At 47.3% G+C, this 15,564-nt stretch overlaps 1 protein-coding gene across 3 annotated transcripts in view; it reads left to right on the forward strand.

The window, feature by feature from the left end:
- ZFYVE28 (zinc finger FYVE-type containing 28) overlaps positions 1-15,564 on the forward strand; it is a 163,635-nt gene that overhangs the window by 102,926 nt on the left and 45,145 nt on the right. For all 3 annotated transcript variants that reach the window (XM_073648967.1, XM_073648975.1, XM_073648982.1), the window contains exons 3-5: positions 6,676-6,813; positions 10,827-11,029; positions 13,477-13,566. In XM_073648967.1, the coding sequence (XP_073505068.1) occupies positions 6,676-6,813; positions 10,827-11,029; positions 13,477-13,566 (431 nt within the window). The remainder of the gene's footprint in view (positions 1-6,675; positions 6,814-10,826; positions 11,030-13,476; positions 13,567-15,564) is intronic.

Raw genomic sequence — 15,564 nt, forward strand, 5'->3', positions numbered from 1 at the left:
ATAACATTGGGCCTGCTGCTGCCATCTAGTGGTGGTGTATAACATTGGGCCTGCTGCTGCTGCCATCTAGTGGAGGTGTATAACATTGGGCCTGCTGCTGCTGCCATCTAGTGGAGGTGTATAACATTGGGCCTGCTGCTGCTGCTATCTAGTGGAGGTGTATAACATTGTGCCTACTGCTGCTGCCATCTAGTGGAGGTGTATAAAATTGTGCCTACTGCTGCCATCTAGTGGTGGTATATAACATTGGGCCTGCTGCTGCCATCTAGTTGTGGTGTATAACATTGGGCCTGCTGCTGCCATCTAGTGATGGTGTATAACATTGTGCCTACTGCTGCCACCATCTAGTGGTGGTGTATTATATTGTGCCTGCTGCTGCCATCTAGTGGTGGTGTATAACATTGTGCCTGCTGCTGCCGCCATCTAGTGGTGGTGGTGTATAACATTGTGCCTACTGCTGCCGCCATCTAGTGGTGGTGTATAACATTGCGCACATCTTTTATTTGCGTGGTTTTGGTTCTTTTTTCTTTCTCCTTCCCCTATGACGGCACCACGGAGAGAGGATCCGCCCTTCAAGGACAGGAAACCTACAGATAAAAGGGCTGTACCTCTCTCCCGCATCAGTTGGTTTCCAGTCCTTGACGGGATCCTACAGTTCCGAAAGGAGCCATACCTGCGGGGTGCCAGAAGATGATCATCGTGGGATGCCAGGCCCGGCCAGTCCGATCCAGGCAACGGGGGTTCCCTGCCTCGGCTGGTGCGGTGCCTTGATGCGCCACCGCTGGGGTCAGTGGCCTTTAGGGTGTGCGGGGGGGGGGGGTCCAGACGAAGAGGTCGGGGCCCGCCGAGGTGCTGCCCTGGTTGCGGCAGGTGGAGGCGCGGCGCTGCCGCGCGTCTCCTGATGACGTGGCGCCGCATTGCATGACTGCGAAACCAGTCTGAGCAGGCGCGAGCGTCCCCCCGCAGGTGCGGGGGAGGAGGGGGCGCCAGATCACCGCAGGCACTATGGGAGGGACTCCCAGTGCCTTAAAAAGCAGCTGGGGGCGCCAGGAAAATGCTTCTCTGAAGCTCTGGCACGCTGTCTGGAGGAAAGGAAAAAAAAAAATACATATAAATAAAATAAAACAAAATGAGTGACCAGGAGCTACTTGAGGAGCAAGAGCTGCATCCTCAGTCGCCACCACCGCCACCAACCCAACGCAAGAAGAAACCGGAAGAGACGGGACATCAGGATCTTAACAGTGGAAGCGAGTGCACCGGCAGATCGTCGCAGCGCAGCAAAGACTCCACCTCAGCATCTTACAGGAGGACTCCGTCTACATCGAAGGCTCCGCCTCCTGAACCGGTACCCTCTCTTCCGTCTGGTTGGTACGTGATCTTCGTGAAAGTCCACTTTGTAACTAGGGCCCCCCTCTCTCTCTCATTTTTCTCTTATTAGGGAAGAAAGAGTACAGGAAAAACCAAGAATAGGACCTGCGCGCTATGCACGGAAGTCTTACCCACTACTTGGTATAAGAGACTCTGCAGCTCCTGCGTTGAGCAAACTATATGTGAGGAAACCCCGAAATTTGCCTCTAAACTTAGAGGCCTGATAAGGCCGCAGGTCGAAGATACCATTAAACCCTTTCGGGGGGGGGGGGTAAAAAGCTCAAAAAAACTAAAAACATATCCCCCGAGTCCGGATCTAGCAGCTTTGAGAATGGCGGAGATTCGGACACGTCAGTCTCTTCATCATCCTCTTCCTCTTCCTCGTCTACAGATAGAGGAGGATGGAGCTGTTTCCCTATCGAGGAAACAGATAGCCTCATTAAGGCCATCAGGTCCACCATGGGGTTAGCAGATCCCCGGCCCAAGAAGTCTATCCAGGACGTAATGTTTAGCGCTCTAGAACAAAAAAAGAGGAGATCTTTTCCACTAAATGAGCAAGTTCACTCTTTAATTAAAAAAGAGTGGAAAGAACCGGAGAGGAAGGGCCTCCTTTCCCCTAAGCGAAAGTACCCGCTTGATGACCCTGCATGTTTCTTTTGGGAGAAAGCGCCAAAACTGGACATCGCCAAAGCCTCAAAGAAGTTCTCCCTTCCATTTGAGGACATGGATAAAAAAGCAGACACCTTCCTAAAGGATTCCTGAGAAGCCGCTGAAGGGGGGTTAAAACCTGCGGTAGCTGCCACATGTACGGCCAGGTCATTAATGGTCTGGGTAGACCAGCTTGAAACACAACTGCGTCAGAAAACATCTAGAGACACAATTCTAGAAACCATCCCGATAATGAAAGGAGCAGCGGCCTTCCTAGCTGACTCCTCGGCGGACTCCGTCAGATAAGGAACTAGGGCGACAGGGCTCGCTAACGCGGCCAGACGAGCCCTCTGGCTCAAATGTTGGCCCGGGGTTCTACAGACAAAATCGAGATTGTGCTCCATCCCCTGTGGGGGCGAATTTCTATTTGGGCCCACCCTTGATGACATCTTAGAGAAAGCGGGGGACAATTAGAAGCGGTTCCCTATCCTGTCTAACACTGCTTACAGGAAACCTTTTCGGAGCAAAAGGTTTATTCGCAGAAAACCCCCTACAGAGCAGGATAGGTGGGAGGACAGGAGAAGGAAGACCAAAGGGTTCCTATTCAACAACCCCCCCCCCCCCCAACGAAAGCAGAAAACCCTCCCAATGAGGATTTGCCCTGGGTGGAAGGGGGGGGAAGGCTATCAGACTTTCTCCCGGCCTGGGAATTAATATCCGACAGCTCATGGATTCTGAGCCTAATACAGTCAGGCCTGAAACTCCAGTTCCTCACATTTCCTCAGCCATACTTTGTCTTAACCCCCAAAAGGTCCTAAACGAGGAGCAGCTGGCCTTGGAGCAGGAAATCGGGGGACTGGTAGGGAAGGCGGTCCTTCAGGAGGTCCCGTGGGGGGAGGAAGGCAAGGGCTTCTATTCTCCGTTATTCCTAAGAAAAAAAACAGATGGGACTTACAGGACGATCATAAACCTAAAAAAGCTGAACAAACTTTTGAAAGTGGAAGCCTTCAAAATGGAGACAATAAAATCATCAGTAAAAATGCTGTTTCCCGATTGTTTCATGGCCGTCCTGGATTTAAAAGACGCTTATTATCATGTCCCGATACACAAAGATTACCAGAAATTCCTCAGAGTAGCAGTTCCCATACGGGGAGTGGTCAAACACTATCTCCCATTCGGCTTCGCAATAGCCCCAAGGGTTTTCACCAAAGTTATTGTGGAGGTGATGGCTTATGTAAGGGAACAGAACTAGTCGTCCCATACCTGGACGACTTTCTGGTAATAGGCAGTTCCTTCCTAAACTGCAAAACCCATCTGGGAAAGGTCATGGATTCCTTGACACACTTAGGATGGCTTTTGAATCTGGAAAAATCCAAAACAGAACCATGCCAGATACAGGAATACCTAGGCATCGTGCTGGATTCAAAATGACAAGTGTCGTCTCCCCACAGGGAAAATACACAAAATCATAGACCAAACCCCTTGCAAAGTGCCACCTGTCTTGTGTCCCTACGGAAAGCCATGTCCCTTCTAGGCTTCCTGACGGAATGTTTCCCGGCCGTCCAATGGGCCCAAATACACACCAGGACCCTACAGTGGGAAATCCTAGAGGCAGAAAAATCCCTAAAAGGCCATTTAGAAGGGCAGCTAACGCTATCTGCAGAAACCACACTTTCCCTAGAGTGGTGGGGGAAGATACAGTCTAACCCGGGGTATTCCTTGGACAATCCGTACACCTCAAATCCTGACCACAGATGCAAGTCCCGGGGGCTGGGGGGCTCACCTCAACAACCTTGTAGCTCAGGGGGTCTGGACAGAACGCCTAAAGCTAGTTTCCTCAAACATGAAGGAGCTTCTAGCAGTAGAGTGGGCACTCCGGAAATTCATGCACACACTACAAGGCCACCGCATGAAGGTGTTCTCAGACAACCGAGTAGTAGTGGCGTACCTGAACTACCAGGGGGGTACACGGTCCCATTCTCTGATGCAGGTGACAGAGGTCATCTTTCATTTAGCAGAGGAAAACTTACAATCCCTATCAGCCCTACACATAAAAGGGATAGAAAATCACACCGCAGACTTCCTGAGTCGGACACAGCTAAAGCAGGGCGAATGGGAGTTAAATCAGTCCATTTTCCGTCAGATTGTACAAATGTGGGGACGTCCTTCCATAGATCTGTTCGCCACAGTCGGAACAAGAAAACGCACTCTTTCTGCTCCCTAGACCCCAAAGGAAACCCCATAGCTTTAGATGCCTTCATGATCCCATGGAGTTACCCTCTAGCTTATGCTTTTCCTCCGACCGCCCTGATTCCTGCTGTTCTGAGGAAAATCAGGGAAGAGAAAGCGAGAGTAATCTTGATAGCCCCCTTCTGCCCAAAGAGGGCATGGTTTTCTTGGCTGAGGATGTTGTCAGTCTCCGACCCATGGGTTCTTCCAGAGCTTCCGGACCTTCTTTCTCAGGGTCCGGTTCTCCATCCTCAGGCATCAAACTTACACTTGACAGCCTGGAATTTGAGAGGGCTCTTCTGAAGGACAAAGGTTTTTCCCCATATCTTATCACCACACTACTTCAAAGTAGGAAACCCGTGACCACCAAACTTTACGGGAAAACCTGGAAGAAATTCCTTTCAGTCTCAGGTTCCAGGTTGGATGGGGAGGTTCCATTAACAGCTATCCTGGAATTTTTACAGATGGGTTTGGAACAGGGTCTGGCCACAAGTACCTTAAAAGTTCAAGCTGCGGCCCTCTACAATTTCGATCTTGCTAGGTATAGATGGGTATCTAGGTTCATTAAAGCATCATCCAGATCCCGACCCATCCCCTCCCGAAATACTACACCTTGGGATTTAAACTTGGTCCTTTCAGCTTTAACAAAGGCCCCATTTGAACCTCTGTCAGAAGCGTCTCTAAAAATTCTATCCCTCAAAACAGCGCTCTTAGTAGCTCTGACATCCGCACGTAGGGTTAGGGATATTCATGCCCTATCTTCAGAACCCCGGCCTTCGCACAAATCTTGGAGGATAGGGTTACTCTGAGAACTGACCCTGCCTACCTGCCAAAAGTGACGTCAAGATTCCACAGGTCCCAGGAAATCACCCTCCCTTCTTTCTGACCCAACCCTAGGAACACGAAAGAGAGAGTCTTGCATACACTAGACGTCAGAAGGTGCCTAATCCGGTACCTAGAGGCGACACGAGTGTAGGGAGGATAGTTCTTTTTGTTTGCTTTCAGGGCCCTCGTAAGGGGAAGAAAGCTTCTAAGGGCACGCTGGCCAGGTGGATAAGGGAGGCCATCATACTATCATACTCCTCACGCGGGGAAGCTGCCCCGGAGAAACTGAAGGCCCACTCAACAAGAGCGGTGGCAGCCTACTGGGCAGAGAAAGCCGGTGCTACAATAGAGCAGATATGTAGAGCGGCAACCTGGTCTTCCCCCTCTACCTTCTTCAGACCTTACTTTTCGGGAGAAGGGTTCTAGAAGCTGTGGCCCCCCCAATGACTCACTTCTCTGCAGTTCTCTTCGTGGTGCCGTCATGGGGGAAGGAGAAAGACGTAGTTACTTACCTGTAATGGGATTTCGGGCTCATGACTGCACCCGTACATTCCCTCCCTTCACGTGTGGGTGCACACACTTACTAGTTACCTGTTTGTAGCCACGTGGTGTTTCTGGCAAGTTCTTAAAATGTAAAATTTTGTGTTACTAACCTGGGGGTCCTCTCTGTGCTCTGTAAACAACTGATGCGGGAGAGAGGTTTCCTGTCTTTGAAGGGCGGATCCCCTCTCTCCGTGGTGCCGTCATGGGCTCTGAGAAATCCCGTTACCGGTAAGTAACTACTTCTTTTTCTCAGGTTTGAGGTCTCTCTGTATTTTCACTGTAATCAATTTGCATTTTTTTTTCCCAGGGTTCATTATTGCCTGATATCTCCCTAAATGACTGAGTTTGCATAAGCCGTGGCTGGATCAGTAACCGGTACCGACCTCCACTTCTCCTCAGACCACAGCGAGGTGGAGGTGGGGTACTGTAGTGGGCTGGGATTATTAAAGATGAGCTTATTGGATTTTTTGTGGTTGAAAATGAACTCAAAATCACCTCTCAAACCTACTGCCAGTTGTTCAGTAATGAAATGAATCATAAAAAAAGTACAAATTTCCTAATAGTTGTGCACACTAGATTGCTTAAATGGTCACTTAAACAAACTTTGCAAAAATCAATAGAACAGGCGAAAGTAAGGAGCTTAGTGATGTATCTCACATAAATATGCTTTGTTCTCCATTTATGAGACATTTATTCTCCTTGCCTCCTGAACTCATGGACTTTGAAAATCTCCTGAATTCGATTTTGATCAAAACAAAATCTCCAGTGCGCATGCTCTGGTGACGCGCATGCTCTGGTGACGCGCATGCTCTGGTGACGCGCATACTCTGGTGACGCACATCCTCCATCTACTACACAGAGTTTCTAACGAGTGCACAGAGACCGTCTATACAGTTTGGTATTCCGGGACTTGTGGTTGACAGAGGACTGTAGCAGGTCCCGCAGGACTTGTGGCTGCTGATCACACCTCACTGTCTTTCCGATTTCATACAGGGCTATAAATCCAATAAATAAAGAAAAAAAGAGAAGTTCTCACCTATATTGTATTTTTTTTCTATTTAGGACAATGTTCTGAATATCATAAACCAGATCATGGAGGAATGTATACAGCACGAGCGAGCGAACCGGGATTTTTGTGTGAAATTTCCTGAAGAAATTCGTCACGATAATCTCGCAGGACAGCTCTGGTTTGGCGCGGAGGTAAGACGGCCCGGGACTTTTTATTTTTTTTCTGGTGCCAACATCCTTGTTATTTAGTGCCAATATTCCCACTGTAGCAGCAGATGGTCAGTTGCGAGCTATGTAGTATAGCAGTCATCTTCACCATCAGGGATGTTCAGGTTTTTATTTTAACGAATTACAGGGAACCTGGGAAAGTCAGCTATAATTAATTAAAGGGGTTGTCTAGTTCAACACGTCATCACCTATCCATGGGTAGGTGATAACTTGCTGATCGGTGGGGGTCCGACAGCTGGAACCCGCACTAATCTGCAGAACGGGTCATTTTTTTTGGCTACAAGTAGGTGGGGGAATGATTAAGACCACCAGTATGGTCGAAACATGTAGGATCGCTGGGTTGGAGCACTGGAATACAAAGATTTTCATTTAGATATAACCGTATAGTAATAAGACTAAAAGAATATAGTAATTATAGCACTAGAGGATTATAGTAATATAAGGGGGATATAGCAGTTATTAGAGTATTAGCACTGAAAGAACTGTAGTGATACTATGGAAGGAACATAATAGCACTAAATGAAATAAAATACTAATACTTTGTTAATAGTGCTAAAGGAATAAAATACTACTATAATAGTGCTAAAAAAATATAATACTGCTATAGTAATAGGGCTATAGAAATATAATACTGCTAGTAATAGTGATAAAGGAATATAATACTGCTATAGTAATAGTGATAAAGGAATAAAATACTACTATAGTAATAGGGCTAAAGGGATATAATACTGCTATAGTAATAGGGCTATAGAAATATAATACTGCTATAGTAATAGGGCTAAATGGATATAATACTACTATAGTAATAGGGCTAAAGAAATAAAATACTACTATAGTAATAGTGATAAAGGAATAAAATACTGCTATAGTAATAGTGATAAAGGAATATAATACTGCTATAGCAGGGCTCGACAAACCCAGGCGCCTGGTCGCCAGTGGCGCCTGGAAAATGTTGTCTGGCGCCTAGAAAATGTTGCCTGGTGCTTGAGGAGTTGAGAAGAAAAAAAAATACTCTCAATCCAATCCCACCTCCTGCACGGAGTCATCCAATCGGAGGAAGCAGGGACAGTATCGCTCAGGCCGCCTTCTCCACTTTGCTCCGCCCCCCTTATGCTCCGGGACTGGACAGGGAGAGTTGGGTTACGGGGGAAGCAGGGCCGGCGTCAGCACCCGGCGTACCCGGGCAAGTGCCGGGGCCCTGGAAAATCAGAGGGGCCCAGCTGCCCACTCACTGTCGGGGCCCGGGCCCACGCACCCACCCGCCCACTCACTGTCGGGGCTGGGCCCACACACTGTCGGGGCCGGGCCCACACACCCACCCGCCCACTCACTGTCGGGGCCGGGCCCACACACCCACCCGCCCACTCACTGTCGGGGCCGGGCCCACACACCCACCCGCCCACTCACTGTCGGGGCCGGGCCCACTCACTGTCGGGGCCGGGCCCACACACTGTCGGGGCCGGGCCCACACACCCACCCGCCCACACACTGTCGGGGCCGGGCCCACACACCCACCCGCCCACTCACTGTCGGGGCCCTGGACGCTTCCTCGGCACCTGTTCAGTGACGCAGGCGCTGCTTGATTGCCGGCACTTCCCCCAGACATGGCCGCGCGCTGTCCGGCTGTGTCTGCTAGTAATGACACGGCAGGGTCGACGGCACTGCACCTTTAATTGTGCTTGTGTGTCGCTCCTGCCGCGTCATTACTAGCAGACACAGCCGCACAGCGCGCGGCCATGTCTGGGGGAAGTGCCGGCAATCAAACACCGTCGGAGCGGAGGTCCTGCACAGATGGGCGGGAGGGGCCCCGACCCGATCGCAAGTGGGCCCCTCTGATGTTCCAGGGCCATGAAGTCTGTGACACGCCGGGGGCCCTGCACTGCCCCATACCTGAGGAGCTGCTGGACAGGACACTGGACCTGGGACAGGTGAGTGAGGCTTCCCCAATCCCCATATTAAAAATATTAGTAATGGGTCTGTGTGAGTGCATGTATGTGAATGTCAGTGTATATGACTGTGCATATATACTTGTCTGTTTTAACTATGTGTATGTCTGTATGTGTACATATGTCTGCGTACCGTGTGTGCGCGCGCATATGTCTGCGTACCGTGTGCGCGCGCGCATATGTCTGCGTACCGTGTGCGCGCGCGCATATGTCTGCGTACCGTGTGCGCGCACGCATATGTCTGCGTACCGTGTGTGCGTGTGCATATGTCTGCGTACCGTGTGCGCGCGCGCATATGTCTGCGTACCGTGTGCGCGCACGCATATGTCTGCGTACCGTGTGTGCGTGTGCATATGTCTGCGTACCGTGTGTGCGTGTGCATATGTCTGCGTACCGTGTGCGCGCGCGCATATGTCTGCGTACCGTGTGCGCGCACGCATATGTCTGCGTACCGTGTGTGCGTGTGCATATGTCTGCGTACCGTGTGCGCGCGCGCATATGTCTGCGTACCGTGTGTGCGCACGCATATGTCTGCGTATGTGAAGGATGAGGGGGCAGGCTGGGCCATGTGTAATAAATAAATAAATATATATATATATTTATTTATTTCTCCGCCGTATCTGTGCATCATGAATCGTGTATGTGTTAAAAGGGCCCACTGAGACTCTTTCGCCCGGGGCCCAGAAAAACCTGGAGCCGGCCCTGGGGGGAAGGATCGCTGTGGCCGGGGGCCCGTTCTCATCTCCTGCTACCTGTGTAAGTACATACAAAGGCCGTGCTCCCCGGGGAGACGCCGTGTGTGAGGGGGTCTATATGTACAGTTTGTCAACAAAAAAAATTCTGGCTCTTAAATTTTTTGGCTGGCTCCTAGATTCTGAACAACTTTGTCGACCCCTGTGCTATAGTAATAGGGCTATAGAAATATAATACTTCTATAGTAATAGGGCTATAGAAATATAATACTATAGTAATAGTGCTAAAGGGATATAATACTGCTATAGTAATAGTGATAAAGGAATATAATACTACTATAGTAATAGTGATAAAGCGATATAATACTACTATAGTGATAAAGGGCTATAATACTACTATAGTAATAGGGCTAAAGAAATATTGAAATAATACTACTACTCCAGTAATACTAAAAGAATAAAATACTCAGGTAAGGGTATGTTCACACATGGCGGTTTTATTTTACACCGAATATTTTGGTGCATTACCAGTAAAACTGAGCTTTCTGGAAGGTCATGCACACATGTTTTTTTGTTTTTTCTCCGCTCTTATTTTGACCCCTGCAGCATTTTTATCAATTCTTTCATTGTTTTTGCAGCATTTTTCACCCACTGAAATGAATGGGGTAAAAACGCTGGGGAAAATGCGAGTATTGTACAAAGTTTTCTTCCTCCCCATTAGTTTTTGATGCAGAAAAAGTCACACTGGAAATGACGCAACATGTGGACGTACCCTAATAGTACTGCGTAGTAATGGTGCCATAGGAATATAATAATACTAGTATTAGCTGCTCTTTTTTATATTGATCCGTAATTGAAAACGGCCATTTTTGGGGGATAATGAAATGAGGAGAAGCTGGAGGTAAAATTGTCCTGACAGTAAACAATGTAAATAAATAATTCACGTGTTTCTTCCCGATCTCGCATTTCCCCCGGTAACGTCAGGCGGCGGAGGCCGACATTTTCCTGCCAGCAGAGCTCGATTTCACATAAGAAAGATGACACTAATCTTGTGCGGTTTTTGGGTCTTTCGGGACGGACACATTGAGATTGGAATAAAATTGTCGCTGGTCTCAGGATTGTCTCTTCTCAGATGTGTTTTGAACTTTTGTGCTTTTTGACCCAGCACTTTACATTGTACCATCATCATCATTTATTATCCCCCGATGTATGGTGGCCTTAATGGAAGTGTGGCCATTTCTCTATATACTTCTAAGGGGCGAGTAGCCACCAGGAATGGACGCACATCATGACACCTCTCCAGTAGTACCTTGCTGACATTCTTCATCTCTTCCGCCAGTGTTTGGCTGCCGGTTCGATCATCATGAACCGAGAGATTGAGAGCATGGCCATGAGACCGCTGGCTAAGGACCTGACCAGAAGCCTCGAGGAAGTTCGAAACATCATCCGAGACCAGGCCCTCAGGGATCTGAATTTCTACACGGAAAAAATGAAAGACTCTCTCCGCCACTTTGATGTTCTCTTTGCAGAGTTTGAACTAAGGTAAAATTCTCTCGTAGATGTAACGTTAGGCGGGCGCGATGCCAAAAAAAAATAAACACCCAGAAGGTTAAACTACAGGTGATACCTCCAGAACTAGGGCTCATGGGTTTGCATGGAGTTGGGTAGGTAGGAACCATGGGCGTAACTTTATAGGGTTGGAGTTTAAAGGAGTCTAATATGTTCTTTTACCCAAATGGGAAGACAAATACTAGAAGACCAATAGTAGGTGGCTGTCCTGTTTTGTATTTGGGCCCACAAGCTACAACCTACGCCACTGTTGGGCACCATAGTGTCCGAGGAAGATACTCAATCGGCACAGACCAGCCTTGATGAAAAGTCCGCCAGAAAAAAAGATATTATTTTAAGTATTATCACCGTGGACAAAAAGCAATTCCTTAGATAAAATCCATATTGTGCATGTTGTTACCGCGCCCTTTATTTTTTTACAATTTTTGGCCTTGAACACCAACCTAAAAATTTCAGTCCCCATAAATCTCAGAGATATTAATAGTGCGTAAAATACCTATCACCTCCATAAGCTGTTTAGAAGGCCCATTCATTTTACACCTATACATTTTTTTACAGCTCTAAAGGAGAAATGAAGAAAAATTACAAATATAATTTTTAGACGTTCGCATAAAAGGAGGGGATCAGAAATTAAGCTGGAGGGGCTTAAACATCTGGATTAAACTTCCAATACACTATCTGTGCATTGGGATTTGTAGGGGGATATGCCCCTCATTTAGGAATCCCTAAGAGTAGCTTTAAAGAACTTCTCTGTCTTAGGCTGTGTTCACACAAACGTATAAAATAGTCAGTTTCATCCACAAAACTCTGAGGATATTTTTCTCACTTGTCATCCGTGTGCAATTCTTTTATATTGTGTGGGTTTTTTTTTTTTTTTTTTTTTTACAGCAGCAGTTATTAAAAATTTATAAGACCATTTACAGTTAGTAAAGAATTGCAAAGTACCCTTAAAAAAAAAACTGGTGCTATACGGATGTTCGGTTTGGTATCCGTTTTCTTGTGCACACCGATAAAAAAGGAGGGGAATTCAAAAATTAGGTTAGAGGGGTTTACACGTCTAGATTGGACATCCAGTACCCTACTAGTGCATTGGAAATTGTAGCGAGGATAAGCCCCTCATGTAGCACTTTAAGAACAGTTGCAAACACCTCCTCTCCTATAGGATGGGTATACACAAGCGTTTAAAAAAAAAAAATTGTCAGAGTTTCATCCACAAAGTTCTATTTTTCTCTCACTTGTCATCTGTATCGTTTTTTTGTTTTATTTTTACAGCAGCAGCTATTAATAATTTACAAACCATTTACAATTTTGTATGTTACAGAATTGCAAAGTATCCATAAAAAAATATGAATGTTTTGTCTGGGATCTGTATATTTCTGCACAGCTATAGACATGAATGAACAAGTGGGATTTAATATACGGGGGAGGAAAAAAACGAGTGCCTGCTCTGATTTTTCATCACAACACCCCAATTGAATTGCATTGTTCCATGTGTTCCTAATGATTGACAGTTTGGACACTTAGCATGGCTGCATCGCTGGTCTGAACTGTGCGCCCCCTGATGCTGCTATATCACGTGGCTTGTTTTCTGCAACATTGGAGGAGCGCAGGGGTCTGAAGATGGTCGGATTGATGGAGCTGGCACGCTTCAGAGCAGCGCTTCCAGGTACTCCTTGCCTAGGAGACCGGCCACCGCTGATTGCCTACAGGTGGTAACAGGCCACCTCTGCAGTCTAAGATGATTATCTTTAAAGGGGCAATCCCATCTCTCCATCTCAAGGATATGCCGCCCCTTAGTGAACCGTGGACGTGTCCTGGAGGAGTCCCATTGATGCTGCATCGCCGTCACTGGTTAAGTGGTGCTTCCGGTCACCAATTTGTGCAGGGAACAATAACACAGCCCAACTGAAGTGAATGGTACCTTTTTAAGGGGGCTGATGATAGCTATTCGGACCCTTTCTGCCGAGGATTGGTCAGGGTTTCGGAGGTCAAGCCCTTCTCTTTTCTGCATAAAATTATCATAAATTTTAAAAAATGGAGTGCAAAAGGCTCTTCTCATATTCCAGACTTTGCTTTTTGCTGTTGCTCTGTTACTACTCCCTGTAAATGTGAGAACAAGTTGTCAGCCGGCTGTTTTGTCATCGTGATGTGACCGTCTAAAAACTGCACGGGTACCAAGGCTAACAGTACTACCAGTTGTCAATTTATTCATTCATTTTTTTAATTTTTTTTTTTTTTAAGTATTTCTAAATGTCCTTCTGTTATTCCTCTTGGAAATCTATGAATACATTGCCAAGAGGAATAACAGAGGGACATTTAGAAATACGTTATAAAAAAAAAAAGTGCTCCAAAATTGTCATTTACCAGGAATGTTTACTAAAACTTCTCACTAATCATCCATTTCCATTTTTTTTCTGCAGCTACGTGTCTGCGATGGTACCTGTAAAATCTCCAAAAGAGTACTACGTGCAGCAAGAAGTAATCGTCCTTTTCTGTGAAACTGTAGAAAGGTAAGCATCTGGGGGGCAGCCATCTTTGTGGGCTTTTATAAAGGGTAGTTGGACTAGTTACCCTTGACGTTTGCCCTTAAATAGCCAAGGGGGTGGTTACTATTGCCAGAAATTGCAGTACTGATAATTACTGGTGTACACTGCACTCATTGGGCTGCTACCTAGTACCATAGTTAGTAATGCTTCTTGCCCGTCTCCTCCGGATTATACAGTATGCTGACCCCGTGCCAGGCAAACTTGGCATTTAAAAGGGCATTAAAGGGTTTTTCCCACCTCTAAGATCCTATCCGAATACATAGTTAGTGTAAGAATAATAATACTAGCAAATACCTCCAATTAGAAATGTAGTATAGTTCTTCTGATAAGCTATGTTGCTTACCCCATGTGCAGGGCATTGCAACAGCTTAGGTATCCATGGTTATGGCCACTCATATACTGACAGTTAGCTGTTAGAGGTCGTAACCATGGATACTTAAACTACTGCAATGCCCTGCACATGGGGTAAGCGACATAGCTAATCAGAAGAACTATACTACATTTCTAATTGAAGGTATTTGCTAATATTATTATTATTACACCTACTACATATTGGGATAGGATCTTGGAGATAGGAATACCCCTTTTATGTCTTGCTGCCATGTCCAGAGTTTGCTTGGATCAAGTAAAGTAAGAGAAGAGCGAGGCTGACCCCCGATTGTTCCCACATAAGCCGGTAATTTAAAATTCTTCGTGTAACAGAAGAGAGGAGCAGAATTGCAGGAATTGTGCCGGGCGTAAACGTCATTCTCATCCGCGGGTTAGTACATCGGTGTGACCCGGAGATCTGCCAGCTCCACTGCGTATAATGCGGCTCGTGCTGCTGCAGCCGTAATTGAATTATATCAAGGCAAAGAAAAGCTGATTTATATGTTCACACTCTCCATGTTATACATCGAGGCGGATAGGAAATTGGTTTAATCCCTTTAAAAGCTGAACGACGCTTGAACTTTGCTGGCTGAGCTGCGCACAGTTTTTTAGGTCACTGGGAGTCTTACGTAGGATTTATGGAGGTGCGAAGTAAAGGCCCTGTATGCAGAATACAGACTGCCATAAGGGGCACACAGCACAGGACCCGTGGGCCGGATCAGCCTGTGGGCAGAATACAGACTGCCATAAGGGGGCACACAGCACAGGACCCGTGGGCCGGATCAGCCTGTGGGCAGAATACAGACTGCCATAAGGGGGCACACAGCAGAGGACAGGTGAGCCGGATCAGCCTGTGGGCAGAATACAGACTGCCATAAGGGGACACACAGCAGAGGACAGGTGAGCCGGATCAGCCTGTGGGCAGAATACAGACTGCCATAAGGGGGCACACAGCAGAGGACACGTGAGTCGGATCAGCCTGTGGGCAGAATACAGACTGCCATAAGGGGGCACACAGCAGAGGACACCTGAGCCGGATCAGCCTGTGGGCAGAATACAGACTGCAATAAGGGGGCACACAGCAGAGGACACGTGAGCCGGATCAGCCTATGGGCAGAATACAGACTGCCATAAGGGGGCACACAGCAGAGGACACGTGAGCCGGATCAGCCTGTGGGCAGAATACAGACTGCCATAAGGGGGCACACAGCAGAGGACACGTGAGCCGGATCAGCCTGTGGGCAGAATACAGACTGCAATAAGGGGGCACACAGCAGAGGACATGTGAGCCGGATCAGCCTATGGGCAGAATACAGACTGCTGTAAGGGTTACGGTGGCTTACCCTTATATATGTCTAGGAGGCTGTCAGGTCAGAAGACCTGTGTTCGGGCCACACATTGCGGCTGTAATGCAGAACCTAACTTGTAGTTGTGTGTCTGCACTCATTACCTGTTACTTCTATCCCATTACAATTAAAACTGCAGATTTCAGAAATAACTTCCCATGCATGTCGCAAATCAGTCATTGCCCGGCCCTCTTCTTTCCTGTGTCTGGCTGTAAGACAACTGTCCGCAGCAGAACTAAAGACTGTT

The sequence above is a fragment of the Phyllobates terribilis genome, unplaced genomic scaffold, assembly GCF_046119375.1.
Source record: "Phyllobates terribilis strain yellow unplaced genomic scaffold, ASM4611937v1 Scaffold_1__5_contigs__length_1240528914, whole genome shotgun sequence".
In the NCBI taxonomy this organism is placed as follows: domain Eukaryota; kingdom Metazoa; phylum Chordata; class Amphibia; order Anura; family Dendrobatidae; genus Phyllobates; species Phyllobates terribilis.